Source organism: Podarcis melisellensis (assembly GCF_964234715.1).
Source record: "Podarcis melisellensis genome assembly, chromosome: 8".
Taxonomy (NCBI): domain Eukaryota; kingdom Metazoa; phylum Chordata; class Lepidosauria; order Squamata; family Lacertidae; genus Podarcis; species Podarcis melisellensis.
In genome coordinates this window covers 51265588-51288673 of record NC_138540.1, presented here as the reverse complement: position 1 = coordinate 51288673, position 23086 = coordinate 51265588, and the positions used below count along the sequence as shown (strand labels likewise).

The window sequence follows — 23086 nt, the reverse complement described above, 5'->3', positions numbered from 1 at the left end:
AATTGTCTGACTTCTCAGTTTCATGTAGGCTCATGCTTGTGTGTTAGGTGAGCACATCCATCAGATAAAGGGGAGGGAGGAACTATTCTGTGTGATCCCCTTACTGCTTTTACCTATAGAGGTCAGATTCAACTTCAAAGAAAGAATGACAACCTATACGTGAAGCACCCTTTGTTTCTTGTTCTTACCTAAGCAGCCAAAGCAGTTAGAGAATTTGGGGCAGAACTTTTCAATGGGCTCTTCTTGTCCCTCTGCCATTTGCACATTTTTCTTGATGCATGAACTGTTGGTCAGTGGTGAAATACATGCTTTGCATGCCAAAGTTTCCCGGTTCAATCCCAGCCATCATGAGGTAGAGCTGAGAAAAACCCCTACCTCTAATCCTGGATTGTGTAGACAATCCTGTCAGTGTAGACAATACAGAGCTAAAAGGACTTGTGACAGGAAAATATTTGTATGTTCCTATGCACGTGAAGCCAGTCTGTTAGCTGAACTTAACTCCTAATGAAATCAAAGAGAGTTAAGTCTTGATTTGACCCCTTTACTTCAGTGATATTCACATTGAGCTAACAGATTAAATCCAGCCTGACATCTGCATGTGGGTGCAATATACATACTTATTGCAAGGCCACCAGTTTTGCTGGTGCAAGAGCCGCAGTGGTTGTACCAGCACCAATAGGATGTGACCTTCAAATGACTATGCAACTCTTGTTGTCCTAGACCTAGCATAACCCACTTCAGCTGCTATTCCGAATGCTTGATACCTGTACTAAAAAGAACTTTATCTGTCTTCCTATTATCCCAGCCAGGTCCCAGGAAAGAATGTTAATACCTTTCTGGATGTTTTCTAGTCAGTTACGGTATCTTAAAGGAGAGCTGAAGGTATCACAATATGCTTTTCTATAATTACTCATAGGCCTGAGCTTATCTTGAGCATTTGTTAATGGATAATTCCTTTGATTTATGGAAAATATATTGCTAGCAGGGTAGGAGTTTGGGGCCTCTAACCTGGGCATATTTCTTCCAGTACTGTACCTGCAATTGGGCCAATATAATGAATCTTCCCTTCTTCTTTTGTCTTGGAACCTATCTGGATATTATTAGGATAGTTGACAAAAGGCAGGAGTCTTATGGCTCAACAACTTCCTGCCCCTTCTACTCAAATTGCCTTTTACAAATTGCAATTTTCTTTTTGAATTAAGTACAAAGAAAGGTTGGTGTGGATATTTAGACAACCTTTCAATTTGAATAAATTCAGTAAACATATGAATTAGAGACCAAAATTTATCCCATACACCAGGATCCAGAAAGGCTAGTTCGATGCTACCTCTCTTATCACAATTAGAGTTTCCTAAATCCATGGAAGCTTTTACAATGGCTTGAATTTCGGCTTGTAGTTCAAATTTTGTTTTCATTATTGTGCTGGGTTTCTTTACTGGCCAGTTATGAATGGCCACCTTTGGAACATCTGAGGACCACTTTCTATAATAATTCTAGGACTTTGGACTTGCCTCCTCATTCATTACCTTTCCAAGTATGACCTTCCAACTCTACAATTCTATTATTCTATGCCTGTCCCTGAAGCAGCACCATGTAGGATTGATAGCTAGTTGATTAGGGCTATTTTTCTTAATAATAAAAAAGCACTGAGACTTGTTGAACATGGAGTCACACAATGTTTTAATACAGTGTTTTCCAATTTTGCACAGCAGAGTGAAGCAAAGGACATTTCCACTGCAGACTGATCACAATGGTGTTTCTCATTTTTACGACAGCAACACAGTGTAGGAAAAAACACACAGCCTGGTGGTTAGTCTGATGCATTCAGATAATGCACAGTAACAGGTGTGGGTTTTTTACATGAACATTTATTTATTTATTCATTTATTTAATATACTGCCCTATACCCGCAGGTCTCAGGGCGGTTCGCAGAATGAAATAAAAATATATACATACTCGATCACACAGTTTGCAGGCAGTGCCTCTGAACAGAAAGAGAGATTGGTGCCTTATGGAAACCATAGTGAAGCTCAGCACAAAGCATACATGTGTCTAATGACATTTTCTTAACATTCATGATGCGTTGCTTCTGCCATTCTCCTATTTTCTGATTATTCTTGTTGCCTTTCCCCCTCTTGTCTCTCCCATGCCCTACCGGATCTTAGCCGGATCTGGTGTGCACCTGCATCTGCCAATTATCATGATTACTGTAGTCTCTAAGCTGTGTAGAAGCTGGTTAGCTCAGTTGATTAGAGCATGGTGCTGATAACACCAAGGTGATGGGTTTGATCCCTGTATGGATGCATATTCCTGCATTGCAGGGGGTTGGGCTAGATGATCCATGGGGTCCCTTCAAATTCTATCGTTCTATCCTTTCAAGTAAACGAGCACAATAATGTCAGAAATCAATTAAGACTGTAAAATCATAATTCCTGCTGAACTAAAAAAAGTCTTCAGTAGGTGCCGGAAGTTTAGCAGGCCTGCTTGACCTCACCTGAAAGGAAGTTCCAGGAAACTGGGTCTACAGTACTGAATGCATGGCTCCTGGTGACTACAAGCCATGCATCTGAACCATGGGAGTACCACTAGAAAATCTCTCAAAGACCTCAGTGATCGGGCAGGAATATTACGCACAGCATGGTTACTTTTTGGAGACACAGCTATGTGGACACAGGTCTTCATGGCAAGGTGGAATCAGATCAAACTCTCTTTCTGGTTGTAGAGATTGATCTATTTAATTCTTACCCTCCAGGGGGCTCTGAACATAGTCCTTGGATTTGAGCAACACCATCACAAAATCAGAGGTTTGTGATAGACTTGTTCATGTTGTCAGAACTGTGCAGGGAGCTGGTGTCACATCAAAACTTTTCACAAATGAAGCTGTGCACATTGTGTTTCAAATGATAAATGTGCCACTTAGACATATGAATTGGGCCATCTGGGCTATGCCTGGGCAACCTTTTCTGCAGGATATGGAATAAGCACAGAGGATGGCATTGGAAGCAAAATGTATTAGAAGCAGATTTCTGCTTCCTGCAAATCAAAGTGTTTGTTTGTTTGTTTAACTGGAGATGGAGAAACAAGTTTCTAGTCCTTATGGCTATGAAGATATAAACAGTATTCAGGCAGGGCATGCTGAAACATCAGAACCCAGAAAAGTAGCTGAAATAATTTTCAGTGGTTGAGAGGGAGGCATCAGTGCCCTAACTAGCTCCTTCCTATTAATACCCAAACCAGAATAAATAATACAGATCAGTTTTTTAAATAAATTATGCAAAACAGAGTGACTATGCCAATGTACATTCTGTATCAAAAGGGTAAAATTATCTTGGGCCAAAAATTCAAAATGTCTTGGTATGTGCAATGCAAGATCTCACCATGATATAATCAAGGAAGCCTTTCACAAATGAGGTGGTGGAGATAAAAGTGAGCTTTGGCACTATGGATCCGTAGCAACAATTGCCTTCCAATGTGTCTTCCTTCACCATCCTCTTACCTTTATTATCCGTCACTGCTAAATAGACTTACCGGTACTTCACACATGGACATATCTTTCCATAAGACATTACTGTACTACACTTCATACATAGTGAAAGCAGATATGTGTCCTGCTCCACAAAGAATAACCCTTACTTTGAAGGGTTTTGCAGTCCAAGTCCAGTTTAAAAATAAAGAACCCTAAGAAGGGTATAGATAGACTGGGAGGGTTTGAAGTTACCTGTCAAGAGTGAGCATCTGGACTGCGCAGGCCCACCAGTCACTTGGCCAGTGTCTTCCGCACATTGTACTTCTGTTGAATTTACAGCGATTCAAAATTTGTTCCTATACATATGCACATCAGCATCCTCTTTTGGGGCAGGGTTTAAGTGGCTCCCTTACTTTCAGCTGTAAACCACAGTTAAATCTCAGCCTGTAGCAGCTTTAGGTGCCACCCCTCCATAAAACGTTGAAAACATCTCAGAAAGCTGTCGCTCTGAAGCCACAATTATGAGCGAAGGTGGTGATGAGGAATGGACAGCTCCTGTGAGTACCATTAATGTCACAGAGGGAACATCCAGAATGGGTCTGCTTCCCCCACCCCTTTCCCCCCATCCCTTTTGAGATGAATCTGTGCCTGTGCAAGGAATTTCTGGACACTGCTGCATTTCTCTTGTTTCTTCCTTTGCTGATAGCACTTCCTCCCTGCCCCATGTCACACGTTGGTTGTTGAGTGAGAAGTGGAGAAGTTCTCCATGCGGATCCTCACCATCTTCTCCGCAGGGGGCGGCTGAAGGAGGCCCTTGCATGTGAAGACTTGCCGGCAGGCTGTGCGGAAATTCTCCGACAGGAAAGCGTAGATGATGGGGTTGATGCAAGAGTTCCCATAGGCTAAGCAGTGTGCGATGATGCGAAAGGTGAAGGAGATATCGTTCAGGGGGAACTTCCCAAACTCAGCCCACATAGTGATGATGTGGTGTGGGAGCCAGGAGATTAGAAAGACAGCAACCACCAGCAGCACTGTTTGAGCTGTCTAGAAAACAAAAGCAAACAAAGGTTTTGAAATTTTAATAGTGTGTTTTGATAGTTGTATAGCCTGCCCTGGGACCTTAGAGTGAAGGGTGTGTGATTCTAACAACAACAACATCAACAACAACACAGAATGTGGTCTGGCTATTATAAATTATTGCTACCAACTAAAACAGATTCGGCTGACTTTGGGGGATGCAAATCAGCCTTCCCCAGGCTAGTGCCCTCCAGATGCTTTTGGCTGCAACTACCGTCGACCTCAGCCAGCATGGCCGGTGGTTGAGGATGATAGGAGCTGTAGTCCAAAACATCTGGAAGGAATTGAGGTGGGGAAGACAGGTGCAAAATGTTAATGTTGCTTCCACACGTTTAATTTGTGCGCAGTTGCACAGCAGTGTAGGTGGGATAGTTTTTTTACACTTTTATCATATTTTTTTATTTCTAGAGCCTGCCTCTCAAAATTCTGTTCCCCTCTCCCCGTCCTACTTATAACACAGAGAGACAATAACAGAAATATCACACAGTAAATTTGCAAGCGACATTTAACAAACCATTTGTACAAAACAAAGACAAGCTCCACTTATAACCAATTACAAAAGAGAACGTTATAAAGAGGCGGTACTGAGAAATGGTCAGAAGATGCTAGAATAATCATCAGTCTGGATAGCCTTATCACCATCTGGAACACATTAAATGGAAAATAGCTGCAATTAACTGCTGCACTTGGTCAGTGGGGGGGGCTAATCCTCTTAGCTGTTTTGAACAGTCTAACAACCCATTAATTAGCTTCTTTCCCAATTAGCTTCGTGCCCAAAAGAAAGAAGTGTCTTTGTTTTCCCTTTGGATTCAGTGTGGGGTGGAGGGAAATAGTGTTTGCTAATAGCCAGAGGTCTAAGAACACAGCACTGCAGGCACAGAGCTGTGACACCACCACAGGCAAGTCATTCCCTTTGTACATATACCTGCGGGGGCTCATGCATGGGCAGAAGATAAGCATCCAGGGCTTGGCTCTAAAACTTTATTTCCCATTAGCAAAACATAGCTGTAAACATGTGATTGAATTAGGCTGGCGGGAGATGACTGCCAAGAAGTTTCTGGCTGGCAAGGGAATTATTGGAGTGCTGGAATGCTGCTGCTTTGGGATTCATACAGCCTGCACGCTTGTTTTCCTACCTGCTCAGCCTGTCTATCTATAAACCTAAGAAAGCACCAGATGTCTCCAGCTGTAGTCACGTCCTGCCTGCGTGTGGAATGCTGAACTAGATGGGCCTTTGGTCTGATTTTGCAGGGCTGTTTTTATTTTATAAAGGCTATCAGCGGCTACCAGCCACGGTCAGAGGCAATAGGCATTATGCCTCTGAACGCCTGTTACTGGGATTCACTCGTGGGGAAAGGGCTGTTGTGCACAGGTCCTTCTTACAAGCTCCCTGGTTGGTCACTGTGAGAACGGGATGCTGGGTTGGAAACACAGGAAGTTGCCATATATATACCAACACAGACCGACTGATCCATCTGGCTCAGTACTGCCTGCACTGACTGGAAGCAACTCTCCTGGATTGCAGATGGGGGTCTCCAAGCCCTGCCTGGAGAAGTCAGGAAAAAAAAGATGCCTGATGCACTTATGTTCTTAGTCAATGCCGTCATAAATAATGCCTCACTGAGTTCAGTGAATCTCACTTGCAGGTAATCAGTCAAAGAATTGCCATCACTCTGATCCTAACAGATTGGCTATTATTTCATGCTTCCTTTAGGGGTTTGTGGCCCTGGGTGTGTATGTTTTTTTGTGTGACGGTGATGATGGCCTGCACTTCCACTCCACCATTAGCAGACCCTGATTTGGAATTTACAGGATGTGTCAATTACAGGGGATTGAGGTGTAGTCCCTGGGAGGGATGACGGTGGTAAATCAAGGTGGGAAGGACTTTGTGGTTAAAAACAAAAAACCTTAGGCATGTTCCTATGGACATTAGCTGGGTGTGAAATTTCATCCACTGACCCCTATGGAGTTTTGACAGCCCTGCTCAACATCCTGGTATAGTCTGCATTGCCCTTTTAGCACTGGCTTCTGTCGGCTGCCTGAGTGTAATCTCAATTTGAGTCATCATTCAAACATCACTGCAAAAGTGCAAACCTCACATGGGTTAAAGTGCTGTTGGAAATGCGTCCTAATCATGTTGCTTTGGTTACCTGTGTTTGGCTCAGAGAACACAGCCATTTGGAGCTGCGTAGATGTTCGACAGCACATTTTGGTAATTCTGGAAAATAATTACAAAGCAGCTTGTGGAGTGGAGGCAGGGAAGGTGAAGCACACGTGAAGAAAGGGCACTCTCTGTTAGAGAACCTGCAGCTGCTCATAAGAGCCCAGGAAAAGCTGTACTGGATTTGGCAAAGACCCATTGAGTCCAACATCTGCTCTCACAGTAAGAGGCAACCAATTGCCTATGGGAAGCCTGCTAGTAAGACCTGAATAAAGCAGCGATCTCTCCCATGTGGAAATGGGGAGAACTGAACTTAAGACTGGAAAAAGGAGAAACCGATAGAAATGAATTGCAAAAAAAGAAGAAAAAGGAGAAACAGGAGAAACGGAGAGACACTGAAATTGACTGATTCACCCATCCCTGTCCACACATGCATAGGTGGCAGCAAGCAGAGAAAGAGAGAGAGAGAGAGAGAGAGAGAGAGAGAGAGAGAGAGAGAGAGAGAGAGAGAGAGAGAGAGAGAGAGAGAGAGAATAGGAGAAGGCACAGGCACCCTTTGCTATTGGGCAGGGTCGGCAATTGAAGAGGAGGTGCTCATTCTCTACAAAGAGGAGTGTAAACATACTTACAAAATGTTATGGAGCAATCTGCCACAAAACTGAGACCAAAACTCAAATATCTGTGCTGAATGTGCGCGCTCTCTCTCTCTCTCTCTCCTTCCCCCCTCCCCACCTCATCTATATCAGAATAATAGGTGGCAAGGTCTGTAATCATATTATGGAATGTAATATCACTAGAGAGCTAATGGACAGAGGAAGGTAGAGCAAGGAAGAATATCTCAGCAGAAGATGCTCCAAATGGGGAAATGATTTTTAGATTCAATCCAAACCAATTAATTCAACTTCTGCCAGTCTTGTAGCCCAAAAATGTAAGAGCTGCAGAGGAAGAACTGCATTGCAAAAACCAACCACTCTTGTTTAAAAGTGCCACCAGCCAGGCCAAAGTATAAGAATCATATGCTGCTCATGGGAATGTGATCACAGTTTACATTCATCATTTTGAGTCACCCCTCTAAGAGCGCTGCAAGAAAGTTTGTTGTTCCCATTTGTTGCAGATGGGAAGCAGATGCTAAATAGCTGCCCTCTGGCAAAAGCTGCCATCCAACCTCCCCTCAACATTTTGCAGATGGCAATGGGGATACTCTGGGAAAACTTGTGACTCACAAGGATGGATGAATCTGGCAGTTTCCATTTCTCCAAGTTTCTCATTTTCATTTCAGCATAGGTTGCAATTTTTTAAAAGTCCTCACAAAAATGTATCAGCATTTTAGTGTGCATTTCTCCTAACATACACATTTTTGAAAGCAATTTCCCCTAATATAATACCTTTGTGTCTGTTATTGCCAGCAATATATGCATTATGTACATGTGCACATTGTAGTCCATGTGTTGGTAACCTCAAGGCTGGATTACTGTAATATGCTGTATGTGGGGCTGCCCTAGGGCCTGGTTTGGAAGCTCCAGCGGGAGCAGAATGCAGTGGCCGGACTACTGATGGGAGCTCAACATGGCTAACAACATGGGACATCATTGTTAAAGCATCAGCATTGGCTGCCCATTTGCTACCAAGCCAGGTTCAAAGTCCTTGTATTACTGTATTTTTTGCTCTATAAGACTCACTTTTTCCTTCCTAAAAAGTAAGGGGAAATGTGTGTGCGTCTTATGGAGCGAATGCAGGCTGCACAGCTATCCCAGAAGCCAGAACAGCAAGAGGGATCACTGCTTTCACTGCGCAGCAATCCCTCTTGTTGTTCTGGCTTCTGAGATTCAGAATTATTTTTTTCTTGTTTTCCTCCTCCAAAAACTAGGTGCGTCTTATGGCCTGGTGCGTCTTATAGAGTGAAAAATACGGTAATTTGACCTCTAAGGCACCAAGGGCATTTCTCCAGGAGCATTTTGGGAAATTTAAAATGGAGGAATATAGCTATCTATTGTTGCCCCAAGACCACAGCACCAATGTCAGTGCCCACCATTAGCTGATAGCGACCACAATGGCTATGTTATGTTCTCCCTCCACTGTTGGGGGCAGTATGTCTTTGAACATCAGTTGCTGGGAATTGTTATTATGCTTGTGTTCTGTTTGTTGGCTTCCCATAAGCAAAGGGTTCGGCCACTGTGAGAACATGATGCTGACCTAAATGGCCTGATCCAGTAGGTTATTCTTGTGAACTAATGCAGAGTTCCCCAAATTTGGGTCGCCAGCTGTTTTTGGACTACTGTTCCCATCATTCCTGACCACTGGTCCTGATAGCTAGGGATGATGGGTGTTGTAGTTCAAAACCAGTGGGAGACCCAATTTTGGGAAACCCTGGTCTAATGTCAGGGTTTCCCAAAATTGGGTCCTGCACAGTTCCTCTGCCAAAGGAGAGAAGAGTCACTGACTATTCTGGCTTGAAAGAGGACGCTATATGGGACTATACGGTCTGAGTTATGATCCTGAAAACAAGAGCAGCACAGGCAATATGGCTCACTTCCAGGATTTATTCTCTCCCCCTTGATACACAAGTTAATCCCCTCATTTTTCCTCCTTGAAAGCTGTTTGAATGTTTAAAGCCAGGCATTGAAAGAACACAGCGTCTGCGACGAATGGAGAATGATGTGTAAGTTCTATGTATGTGGCAAAGTACAAGACAGCTCCATCCTTCTGTTGTATTCAGTGGAGGCCTGCCTACGAGGGTGAATGGGGCATTGCCCTGCCATGCTCTCTGCCCCATGGGTGTAGTCAGGGGGGGCAGCTGCCCCCCTCAGATCAAGTAAAACAATAGAAATACTTAACTAATTGATCAATCATGTCAGTTCTGCCCCATCAACAAAGTCCTGTCCCCCCAACAAAAATCCTGGCTACACCCATGGCCTGCCCACAACCTGCTTCCCACTGTTTTATTAAACCCAGGGGGTAGTGCCACCTGTTAGCTTCCTCCTCCTTAATCTCATTATTCTGAAGTTTTTCATCCCTTCAGAAAGGTCTACAGCACCGGAAGAATTCAACAAGTTTTAAAAAAATACGCATGTTTCCTTCCATGCTAGAAGAAGAGAAGTGTGCAAAGGCTAGAGAAAGAACTGTGTGTGGTGGGGTGTCCTATTTGCCATCCTTTAGACCCCCTAGGAAATTCCAATCAAAGCAAATCTGCTGTAGCCTGGAACTAGGTGTGTGGGACACAGCTGGAAGCAGCCTCAGCAAGCTCTGTCATCCTTGACACCTGCCCATAAAAGTAAGTCTAGAGATATACGTGGTGCCAGCATCTTGCAGGAACTTTTCTTATTACAGTGGTACCTTGGGTTACAGACACTTCAGGTTACAGACTCCGCTAATCCAGAAATAGTACCTCGGGTTAAGAACTTTGCTTCAGGATGAGAACAGAAATGGTGTGGCGGTGGGAGGCCCCATTAGCTAAAGTGGTACCTCAGGTTAAGAACAGTTTCAGGTTAAGAACGGACATCTGGAATGAATTAAGTTCTTAACCCGAGGTACCACTGTATGAGTTTTGGGCATTGATCTGTGAATTTGTTTGAGCCCTGAGTGAGACCCAGGGTGGATGGGTGGAGTCAAGTGAGAGCTAGGAGGCTGAGAGGTGTTGCATGGGAAATGGTGTCAGAAAGACAAGGAATTGATATCAGTATCTATATTGTAGTACAGATATAGTCTAAAGAAATAAAAAAGATCATCAAACTTAAAAGATAACTCATCACCAAACCACAAGGATATATTTTGCCCATAATTTGGCAGGTTTTTATCTACTCTGGAGAACAGATACTACTATTCCTGCAAATGACAAGACAATAGCCATTTTTTAATTTCCCATCATAGTGAATGAAGCTTCATTTTGTCCAAAGTGGTTTCTGCTGGGTAGCTCAGTTGGTAGAGCATGAGACTCTTAATCCCAGGGTTGTGAGTCCCTTGTTGGGCAAAATACTCCTGCATTGCAGCAGGTTGGACTAGATGGTCCTCGTGGTCCCTTCCAGCTCTAGAATTCTAAGATTCGGACCCCAAGCCAAATTAGGCAGTCTCCAAAATACTTCAGACCAAAGCAAGGTGTTTTCCGACATGCTGAATTAGGATCCAAACCAAATCTTGTGACAGGTGCCCACCCCTGCTCTGCACCTTTCCCTGCCTCTTCAGGCCACTCATTTGAGGTGGGTGGGAGGTCTGCTCCCCTGCTTGTGAACTTAAATGTATTCCAACTTTAGACGTCATTTCGACAGAACAAGATAAATGTCTCTGGAGTTTTACATTTGTACAGCTTCCAAAGGTCACCTGGATGAAGAGACAAGCGTCTGCTACAATTTATTAATCACATCAGAATCAGAATCAATCACATACATAATTGGGAAGGAAACAGACCAAAACCACAAGCCATAGTCACGCATCTAAATAGTGATCTGGCTGACAGCACTGCAAAAGTATATGCTTCTGATGGAGCATGATAGAATAATTTTACGGGGCTCTGTGATCAGTTATACTTTAGCGCTGGGGCAGGCAATATTTTGCTTGCTAATGTTCCCTGGTAATTGGATGTTGTTTTCTTTTAATTTACCTTTCTTTTGGATCTCTCTGACTTCTTGGAAATATTCTTCACCTTCTTTTGAAGATGGCGTATAACCTAAGGAAAGAAAGGAAGAAACTTGCTTTATTGCACAATAGATGTTTCTTATTCTGCTGCATCAGGGGTGTGGGGTACCCTAGGTCAGGGTGGGGGGCAAGTGCAGCCTTCTGGCTGTTTCTTGTCAGTTCCTGGGACTCTCACCAGGTCACCTCGCACCAACCCTGTGCTCTCCTCAGGCGACTTTGCCTGACCAGAATGTGGTGGTATTAATTTACTTATACCACGAAACACCTAAAAAATAGTTTTGAAAACAGTACCGAAAAACCAGCTAAAGATAGGTTGAAAACAACGCATAAGGCAGAGCCCTTTTCACCTAGCTGGAGAAGTTTGGTGAAACAAAAATGTTTTCAATTGTTTCCATAAGGACAAAAAACAAAACAGGGGTAGCCACACTGAAAGCCAGTCTTGGAAAGGGATTGGTCCACCTGGAGTAACCCAGAGCTGTCAAAAGTGTGTTTTGTGGAGGGTGGGGGGAAGATATTAAACATGTGGTCAAGGGAGGGGAGGGGGAAGGAGATCATGCAAGCAGAGACTCTCTGCCAGCACCATCTCCTTCCCCTGCCCTCCTCCCTGTCCAACCATATGAAATAGCCCTATAAAAGGCTCCTCATGGCTATGATTTGGTTCAGGGCTCAGGTTGGATCAGGCATGGAAAGATCCAGTCCAAATTGGGACCCGATCAGAATTGCCAAATTGGGTCTTGAACCAAATTGGGCCTGCCATCCACCTAACAATGCCCTTTCCCAGAGCACACCATTCCATCCCACCTCCATTTTTACACATGCAACCCAACGTTTCCCAGCAGTCACCTGTGCCCGCCGTCCTTCCTACCTTAGTCTCCCTCCCATTGCCAGCCAAAAATATATTTTGTACTTCTATGAAGCTCGAGGTCTCCATAAGATTGCTGGTATCTCCCTCTTTAGCATGAATGAAGCTGCTTTTGCTACAGAAGGATGAGGGTCAGAAAGTGAGGGTCAAACTCAGTGTGGCCTTGGTCACATGGTTGGCCGCTGCATAGCTGGTTTTCAGAACCAAACCGGTGGCACTGTGGAAGGGCCAGACTATGGAGTGTGCAGGAAGCACAGGGTTCAACCGTTTGCTCCCAGCCATGGCCCCTGCCAGAATCAGATCTGTCCCTCTCCCACATTGATTCGTTTATCTAGGCTTATATGCAATTTGTACATAATCAATTTAGTTTGTTTTTAAATGTTGAGTAGAAATGATTCACATGATGTATTGCCTCTGTTGCTATAGCCCCTGAAGACACTTTTAAACAATAATTGGCTGAAATACGTTGGGCTGTTTGGAAAACAAAACCCATGTTTTCAGCATCTTAAGACACATTGTTTTCTGCTTTGGGGTTCATTTCAGAAGCTCTCTGCTATTTGCGTTTCTCACGACATTGATGCAATCCCAGGGGTGGGCAATTGGATCTGGTTGGTGGGTCAGATTATTACATCCCCCAGCACCCTCCCACACCCCATGAGCCAATTTTAACAGGTGGCCATGGTAGTAGACCAATCTGGGAGTGACAAGTGCATAGATAACTAAAGTGAGATCTGACCTTGTTATTAGCAATGGGGAAAAGTGGTCTTTTGAGTTGAGTTTACTAGGGGAGTGTGATAGACTAAAATTGTGACTGACATATTTCGGTGGCACCATTCAACTCAACAATTGGACTCAGCCATTCAACTCCATTCAAGGGTGACTGTTTATTTGACAGATTCTGCTTTGAATGTGTTCTGGATTGAATTTCTCCCCCTTCTCTATCCATGGCTACTAGCTGGGATGGCTATATGCTAGCTTCACGTTTGGAAGCAATATTCCTTTGTGGATGAGACTAGGCATAATGCTCATTGGGTGAATGCAAATAACACACACTTTTATTGTTATGAAAACAGCAGCCTTTCTGAAGCTGCTCTCTGGATTTCAGTTGAATCTTCCACTGACGCTAATGTGGAATGCACAAAAATGCTTTGGAAAGGTGACTGATCATTGCCTGACCATAGCAAGGAGAGAAAGTATTCACATTGCCTTCTCAGTGGTGCTGAGGTTGTTCAGGCTCCCCCGGAGCAGCTGTTTACATAACAAAATCCACATGACTTAATTGCATTCATGTAATTAACATGAGATTCCAGTCTGGCCCTGATTTGCCAGTTGCCAAGGAACAACAAGAGGATAAGCCCATTGCCCCGATGTTCTCCTTGCAGGCTTTGTCCAGATATCAGGCAAAGCCCCTGTGGGGAAGAGGATGCTGGACCAGTTAAGTCTCTGGTCTGATCCAGCTTCTTGGGTTCTTACATGTCAGGTGCAGGTATATAAATGGAACAAAGTGGATATGCAGATGGGTAAAGCATGTCTTGTAAAAACAGGAATGGTTCTGTCTCCTTGGATATTCAAATAATGTTGTGTACTGGCTTCTATTTATATCTTTATATTAGAGACCTCTTGCTTCTCATCTATGATCTCTAAGAGGCACAGCCAGTCTCAGCAGGTGTGTGTTGCTAAGTACAGTGGTGGGCGGGCACCCAGCTTGTGTCATCTACTTAGCTTTTGTACAGGATCTCTGACAGCCACCAACTGGAACCAAGTGCAGAGATAACCAATATGGCGCCCTCCAGATGTTGTTGGACTCTGCCTTCTATCAATCCCAGCCAGCAGGACCATTGGTCAGGATGATGAGAGCTGGAATCAAAGTCCAGCAACATGCATCTAGAGGGCACCACATGGACTTCCCCTTCACACTGGCTCAGTGCAGCAGACGTACACTCACAGCTGAAGAAGGACAAAGATACTTCTGAGCATTATGCTCAGCCCAGGGATTCATTCTTGTGATCTACTTACTGCAGGTTTCAAAAAGATCTAGCAGTAGATCCCAGCCTGCCTTTTACCTACGCAAGGCTTAGTAGATCATTACACAGGAAGGTGTCTGTCAGTGAGTCACACCACTGGTCCATCTAGCTCAGTATTGTCTATACCAGGGATGGGGAATCTCATTCCCAAGGGCCAAATGTGGCCTATCAAGCCTCTCTGTCTGGTCCTCCAAACCCTCCTGAGGATACCCCCTACCTGCACCCCTCACCTTCTCAGGCTGCCCTCTTCGCTGACTCTGCTTTGCACCTTGGGGGTCCTTGCCTGGCTGGAATGTGTCCTTGAACTCTGATGAGACCTTTAGCTTCTCTGGATAGAGGATGATATATTTATGTGATATAGTGGTATATAAATGTTTCTGTAAATAATAAATAGATAAAGAGGGGAACATGCAGAAACTAAGCTACTGTGCAAAGGTAGCATTTGCATTCATTGCTCTGCCCACTTTTGTTTCTGGCCCTGCCCACCTTTGGCATGTGGCCCTCAGAAGGTTGCCCAGAAGGAAATGTGGCCCTTAGGCTGAAAAAGTTCCCTCACCTTTGTCTGCACGGACTGGCAGTAGATCTCTGGAGTTTCAGGCAGAGGACATTCCCTGCCTTACCTGGAAATATCAGGGACTGAACCTGAGACCTTCTTCATGCAAACCAAGCAGATGCCGTCCCCTGAGCTATGGCCCTTCCCCTCGACAAAGACTTTTTCTTTTTAAATAGCTGCTTGTAAACAAATGTCTTTTATTTACTTTCAGGTAAATAATTTCTGCATAAAGGTTTTGCTTTTATTTAACTCCATTCCAGGATCAAGATAAGGTACGTTAGACTCACTGGAGATTTTATTTTTATTATTTTAAAGAATGACATTAAGAGGGGGGGGGAATTCATGCAGTGCACCAACAAAATTTAGATTAACCTTTTGAAAACGCAGTTACAGCAAGCACTGTAACCAAGCAATGAATGTGCTTAACCATTAATGCTAGGAGACTTTACGTACTTAAGCCAATTAATTAAAAGAAAATCCATCATGTATACCTCTTGCTGGCATACTCACACAAAGCAATGAGGCAGAAGGCAATCAAACTACTCCCAAGCAGCCACACTACAGAATTTTTTGCTTGGAAGGAAACATGCATGCATTGGCTCCAGCCACCTGCCTGTCCCAAAGCAAGACTGATCGCCTTTCCTTCGATTGATCCACATCTTCCCTGCAGTGTTGGCACCTGAGGTGGGTTCACAGTGGAACAATATGCTCCTGCACATTAGTTTGCTGTATTACCCTCATAACAACCTGGGAGGTAGCTTAGGCCACTCCCAGTGACTTGTCCAAAGCTTCCTAACTGAATGGGGATTTGAACATGGGTCTCCAAAGTCCTGATCTAACAACTACACCAGTCTAACTCTTTGTCACAGTTTTTCCGCTCCTGCTCTTCACTTTGCTGAATGTTGCTGCTTATCATTTTGCTCATCTTTGCACCTGGCCCAACACCAAGAGTCAGCATAACTGGGTATCTGCGGAGAGTCCACACAACGACAAGTCACCCTCCCCTTGGACCTGTTGCAGTGAGGAGGTGGAGCCACTCAGGAAAGTGGAAATGACTCACCAGGGGGAGCATAGCTGCTGTTCCAGCTTCCCAGCAGATGGGTCACTGCTCCTAACTGAAAGGAAGGCAGTACTGAGCAAGGTGAACCAATGGTCTGACTCGGTATAAGGCAGCTTCCTAGGTTTCTATGGGTTGCATTCAATGAACAGGCTTCCTACCCTTGAAATAGAACAGGGGTAAGCAAACCTTTTCAGCAGGGGACTGGTCCACTGTCCCTCAGACCTTGTGGGGGGCTGGACTATATTTTTTTGGGGGGGGATGAACAAATGCCTATGCCCCACAAATAACACAGAGATGCATTTTAAATAAAAGGACACATTCTACTCATGTAAAAACACGCTGATTCCTGGACTGTCTGCACGCCAGATTTAGAAGGCGATTGGGCTGGATCTGGCCCCTGGGCCTTAGTTTGCCCACCCATGAAATAGAGGAAGACTTCAAACAGAGGACTGTCTTCTGTAAAGCAGGACACACAACCATCTGAGAAAAGGCAGGCAGGTGTTGAACTAGTCTCATGACTGAGCAAGTATGTAGAATAGGACCTGCCGTGGTTCAGGAATGGGGGGGGATTCATAAAGCCAAGTATGCATGTGGGTACATTCTGGATTTGACTCAACCCAAATGCTTCACAAGATCTGCACAGGTGTGCATTAAAGGGGAAAGAAAGCCAACTCTTATTGTCTTCAGTTCAATTAGTTTGCTGCGTTAGCATCACCCGGGCTGGGTGGATTATTCAAGATAGTCCCAGCTTTCGTGGGAGACAAATCTGACTCAATACCTGTCATGAAAAGGACATTTTGTTGGGGATCAAGTCCATTAGACCTGACCTTCTGTATTTTGTGATAGTGGCACACCCTGAGTCCCTAGTGCCCCAAAGGAGGAAGTTCCCAAGATCTTAGCTGGAGGGGAAGAAAAGAAAGGAGGAAAGGAGGTGAGATAGGTTTTGGGATGTACTCTTGTGGAAAGGGAGCTATTCTCACTCCATTCCTGTCTCTCTCACCCAAAAGGCTTCCTCCTTCCTCTGCCCTTAATATACATGTCTCCAGCCACACCTGTCTCGGAGAGCATAGTGGCCCAGAAGGGAATGCAAGGGCTGCTTTTGCTTCTGGGCATTGTCAGAGAGGGCCAGGGCCAGAGACAAAAGTGGGCAGATCAATAAATATATTTTACCTTCGTACATATTATATTCCCTGTGGTCTTTCCAAAACTTATTTATAAACTATGTAGCGATTTGTGTAACCAGGTCTTGTCCCAAAAAAATTACACAAGGATGGTCATAGCTATTCCTCTCCTTGGAAAGGCTTTCTTTGCCCAGACACACTATGTGCCAATGTAATCCACTTGCTTGATAGAATTTGATGCGAGCAATTTCACTGATCCAGCTATTACCTGCAGAAGAAAATGATATTCTGCAAAGGACCTCTGTCTGAATTTTGCTCAGAAAGAAAACAAATTAAAAAGTAGGACTGCAAAGTTTAATCAATTCAGAAACTTTGAATCAGCTGAAATGGTGTCCCTAAATTATCCTGCAAGATAGGTACACACACACACTTACACACACACTTTGTACAAGGTAATCAAAACATCATGTACCATAAAATACAGTCTTCTGATGACACACTTGTACATCACCTAAAAATAAAAGAAGAACACTTCTTGCTTCAGAACTACTATCTTACTCATATGCAAATGGAATGAAAACTCATATGATGACTCAATTAAAATGTTTGTAACTGGTTCACAAAGCCTTTTTTTAAAAAAAAAAAAAACCCACAACACTACAAACTGATGTGGTAATGTGAAGAACTGTACTTAAGATTGGGGGGAGGGAGAGAAATTAAAAGAAATTGACATATTCACACATCCTAAATGGTCTAAGGGTGGTAAATGAGGAGCCTTGGAGAGAATATGTGGCACAGGGGTTATGGGAAGAGATAAATACACTTTAAGTGTTTCTCACACACTCTCTCTTAAAAATGCTTTAAATACACAGACCTTCCATTACAAACAGTCACAAACAAACAACATTTATCTCATCATAAAACAACACAGGCTCTCCTCTCCTGCAATCATTGTTAAAGGTGGCTCCCAGACATTGGAACTCCCTGCCCCTTGAGGTACACCTGGACCCAGCTATTTCATAGGAAAAGGAAAAGGAAATGGGAAAGGTGTATATTCTTTTGCCCAGGTCTTGGGAAGGTGAAATGATGGTTTATTTTCTGCGTATGATTTTATTGGTGGGCAGTTGTTTTAATAGTTTACTGCCTGTTGTGTTTTATTGTTTTGTAACTCATTCTGTTATCTTTGGTGAAGGTTGGGTAATAAATATGCTAAAATAAAATAAATAATGTTGGAAGTGGCATCCTCTTGTGAGGTGCAAGAACAGTAGGCAGAATTTTGTATGTGACTTTTGGCTAATGCTAGGAGCTGTAGTGACAAAAGGTAAGTCTTGCTCTGTGTGGGATCCAAAGATGAGTTTGAGGTTTTCCTGGAAACTGAATGGGGAAGGAAGAACTGTGGAGTATTAATGCCATGAGTACCTCTGTCCTGTACTCTGGTTGTATATATGGGTTAAAAAAAACCATATATCTTAAAGACACCACAGTTTCCGCTGACCTTTATTCAAAAGAAACCAAACCCACGCAGGGAATTCTGAAATGAGTGCAGAAATTGCCTCTATTCACAAATTTGCTAGTCCTCGGGACTGGATTAACTTCATTCAAGTACAATTGCTGGCATCCTATGCCCTTTTAAAATGTGCTTTGGGGGGCACATTTTTTGTTTTTATTATGTATTTTGTGGTTTTATATCTTGATTTTATTCTGTGAATCGTCCTGAGACCCCCGGGTATAGGGCATTATATAAATTTTTAACAACGACAACAATCTCAAAACTCTGCATATCTGTTGCTAAACGTACCTACTTGAGTATAAGCCCCATTAGGACTTCCTAATGAGTAGGCCTGGGGTGGTATTCAGTCTAGTTCTACTGAACGTAGTAGGTCATTCAAGTTAATAGGCATACTAACTTAGGTTCAGTCATTTTAGTCAGCCTGCTCTGAGAAGGAGTTATTTGATTAGGATTTGCTACATTGCAGGCATGTTTTGCTGTCCAAAGCATCCTGAGATTGGGACTTAAACATTGAGTAAACCAACTGGACTAAGGCTGCTGTCCTAAACTGACTTACATAGGAGTAACCCCCTTTAAATTCAATGGCACTTACTTCTGCAGGATCCTGTCCTACTAAGACTACCTTTCTGCATTTCACCCCGAGGATCTCAAGGGTCTCTTTAGCTCCTCAAAGCAATGAGGCAGGTCCGTTTGTTCTGTTGTTCATAGGATTTCAGGGATGTTGTGTTGTCCAAATCACATCCAAAGTCGGGAGTTACTTTTGAGTAAACATACAACAACAACAACAACAACTACTGCAATGCCAAATCCGGGAGTAAACACGCATAACAAGCCACAATCCGATCTTTTGTTTTTTCCAATGGCAGGTGTTTATGTAGATAATGCTAATAATACTGCCCCGTTTCCTTTTCAAATTGGCTGTACAGGCAACGTGCATCATGAGACAATTGTCTAGCATGCAATTAAACTAGTCATAATAATCGTGGAAGAATAGGAATATGAGTAAGAAAAATAAGAAAATGAGTAAGAAAAATAAATCCCCTCTGGAGAGCTACAGGGTGGGGCAAACTATTTGCCTGAATCCTATGTCTACTTAAAAGTAAGTCCCTTGGAGATCAGTGGGGTTTACTCTCAGGTAACCCTTTGGACATTTGGTCCCCCGACTTAGGGAATAACCTCTGTCTAAGTAATGCACATGGCACATGCAGCCTTACAGCACCAATCCTCAACATGTCCACTCAGAGAGAAATCCCACTGAATGAATGGGGAAATGAGAGAGCATGAAAAGGGAGAAAGACCTTCTTTTGATAGATGCACATCAGAGGGAAATGGACAACAATTCACACCCCTAACTGCAGCTCTGTTCCCCCACCCCCAGCAATCCAAGGCTTCATCAGCCATAGAGATCCACTAGAAGAGCACCAGTAGCTAGACTGGTGTAGCCCAGGAGTAGCACCAGTTAAGGGTGCTCTACCAATATTAGAGTTATTGTGTAGGTCCCGGTTCCTGAGCATGGCCAAATCTCTATGGGGAGGGCTGTGCACAGGACATGGGCAGAATGAACATAGAGATGCAGCCATGGGTGGTCCACATGTGCAGTAAGAACCACCTTTCTCCTTAGACCACCATCCGTAACTTAGCATTTGCTGCAAGAACCCCAGAAAGTGTCCACCCGTGAACACAATCCCTTTGATGCTCATCACTGTCCTAGGGGACTTGGAAAGGGAGAAGAAAAAGGGAAATCTTAGCGCCTGTACTTGGCTGAAGGAAAAATGAATGTAGAAAAGAACGGGAGCCAAGGCAGTCTACAAGAGAGAACAAAGCAGAAAAGAAGAAGAGCAGGAAGAAGAACATTTCTGGAAAGAAAGCAGTGAGGTGTTCTGCCAGATATCTAAGGGAGGAGAGACCTGCACATAGCTGATGGAGAGAAAGTATGAAGATGACCATGAGAAAAAGTGCAAGAATGGAGAAAATCCCCCGCCATCTTAATCTCAGATTTTCAAGAGGTCTAGCAACATTCAACTTCAAACATGCTGGGATTGCCAGTGGCGCAGTTTACGTGGTCTTAGACCTAATAATCTTACGCAGGCTGTCAAAAGAAGTTCTGGGACCAAGTAGCTGTGGTTTAAACTAAGCCACAGAGAAGACGAATGTGGCAGCATTCCGAAACCTGTTGCCAACCACCCATCTCCATCCCCTCTTGCCCCGACACCCACCTTGGCATAGCAGCAGGTGATGAGCACCAGAGGCAGCAGGTAACCCACCACCAGAATGGTAACCTTGTAGACCTGCTTGGCCGCAGGGTTGTCTGCCCAATGCTCCCAGCAGAAGGAGCTGTTGGGTGCCTGCCGGTGGCCTCTCATGAGGGCCTGGTGCTGAGCCACCGGGATGGCGATGAGCAGAGACAGGAGCCAGATGACCCCCACGCCCAGGGTGGCGTTGCGCTTGCTGCGGATGCAGAGCGAGCGCTTGGCGTGCACCACGGCGATGTACCTGTCCACCGACATGGCCACCAAGGTGAAGATGCTGACCAGCATGGTGGTCATGACCAGGTAGTGGACCCACTTGCAGAAGAAGGCACCGAAGACCCACTCGGGCAGGGAGTAGATGGTGGCCTGGAAGGGGACGCAGAAGACGAGGAAAGAGCAGTCTGCAATGCTCAGGTTGAGGATGAAGATGTTGGTGGCACTGCGTGATGGGCGCCCACCTGGCCGGAGATGGCCAAGCACCACCAGGACCAGCATATTCCCCACCATGCCCAGGAGGAAGATCACCCCAAACAACACAGGCACAATCACCGTCTCCGGGCCACTTCCAGATACGCTTGGCCAGGAAAGGGAGGCGTTGGCCTGTTCGAACCCAAAGTCATGGCTGCAAACGGTAGCATTGCTCACAGCTTCTTCCATGGAGCCAGGTCACTTGATGGGATGCCCCCCACACCCTTTTAAGGGATAGAACTACCTTTCCTTGGACCCTCCAGGAAAAAGAGGGTGTCTGTGTGTTTTGTCTGGAGGTTTGGGAGTTCTTGGACCCTGGGGCAAAGGCTTCTCCTCCAGGATGGAGACCTGTTGGATCCCGAATGCTCTCTCTTCAGATACCTTCTCCAGTGTGGTGGTGGTCAACGTCAGTGATGCCCCACGAAAGGGTGTGCGGCTAGACAGGCAGCTGGATGAGAATCTTCTGGGTTTAGTCTTTGCTTGTCACTGGAAGCCAAAGGTCAGCAGCAGGAGGAGACAGCGTGCGAGAGAGAAAGAGCTAAAGAAACCTCTGCGCTTGAGAGGCTGTTGCCTTAAGCCTCTTCCAAAGATCTGCGGCTGAAGTGTTGTGAGCCTAGGCTGAGAGTGGCAGACTGAGCCCTTTCCAGCTCCTCCTCCTCCCTTTGCTTTGTACTCAGAGGGAGGGGAGAGGGCTGACAGCTAAGCAGATGAAGTGCTGGTATAGTGGGTGTTTCTACCAGGGTAATCAAAAGTATTGCCTTTCCCCCAGTTTCCCAAATTCTACAGTGCAAGTTAAAAACATGTTCGAGGGGTGGGGCAGAAATTCAATTTAAAGGTGTAGCTTTCTGCATTTTCCAGAGCCATACGCAAACCTAAAAACAGCTGTTCCTTGAAATTTGCATTTCTCTGAACGTTGCAATGCAGTGCTCTAGCCATGTATCTAAAAATGCATATACTAGGGCTAAGTGTGCATAAAAATGCATATATCAGCATGCAAATGTGAATCATCTTAGGGAAATTGCTTTGCAAATGTGTGCATTATGTGGCAAATTTGCATTGGAAAATGTGTATATTGGGAGAAATTTGCACTAAAATGCTGGTGAATTTTCATGAGGACTTTTAAAATTATTTCATGCAAACTGATGTGGAATGGTGGAGAACTAAACGTATTCTTAGAAAAGTGAGAAACTGAGAGAAATCAGAATTGACAGATACTGTATTTCAGTCCTTCTGCTGGCTCACTCAACTTTCTGTGCAGTGTTAAAGAACATGTACACAAAGGAGGTGTGTTTCTTTGTGTGTGTCAATATTCTATACAAGAAATGCAGGCTACCCAGGGACCTGAAGAAAGCCAGAGCAGGGAATCTTCTGAAATCTGAGGGCCATCTTCTCCAATAGACAACCTTCTGGTATCCTACTTGCTTGGCCCCTCAGGTCTAAACCACACCTTCTCCCTAGGTCATGCCCTTCCCTGGACCTGCTGCACACCCAATGAGGCTCATAGAAACATAAAATTGTAGAGTTGGTCGGGCTCCAAAGGGTCATCTAGTCCAACCCCCTGCAAAACAGGAATCACAAGTAAATAATTTTATTTCATAACATTTATACACCATTTGATTGTAAAAAAAAGAGAAAAGAAAAGCCCTTAAAGCAGTTTACAATAAGATAAAACTATAAAATCAGGACAGATTTACAGCAGTGTGGTTTTTTTAAGGTCAAAATATACTTTTTATTTGACTAACTTTTGTTAATGAGTATGTAAGCTTTCCTGCTACACAGAACTCTTCAGTAAGGAAGAGAGAAGGAGGTTTCACAGCCAAGGGGAGAGAGCAAGGTAACTCATTAACATTAATTCAAATACATTATTATTTAGCCATTCCCATTCCACTCCACTCTGTAATGGCCG

The 23086-nt window shown here is 44.2% G+C and overlaps 1 protein-coding gene across 1 annotated transcript; it reads right to left on the bottom strand.

Moving 5' to 3' along the window:
• Window positions 1-1711: 1711 nt before the first annotated feature.
• On the bottom strand, window positions 1712-21812 carry LOC309376707 (galanin receptor type 1-like). Its single transcript, XM_081923312.1, has 3 exons — window positions 20680-21812; window positions 11299-11364; window positions 1712-4510 (listed from the first exon to the last, which is right to left on the bottom strand). Exons 1-3 carry the CDS (start codon window positions 21367-21369, stop codon window positions 4193-4195), a joined length of 1074 nt encoding a protein of 357 aa, XP_081779438.1. The 5' UTR covers window positions 21370-21812; the 3' UTR covers window positions 1712-4192.
• Window positions 21813-23086: the final 1274 nt, after the last annotated feature.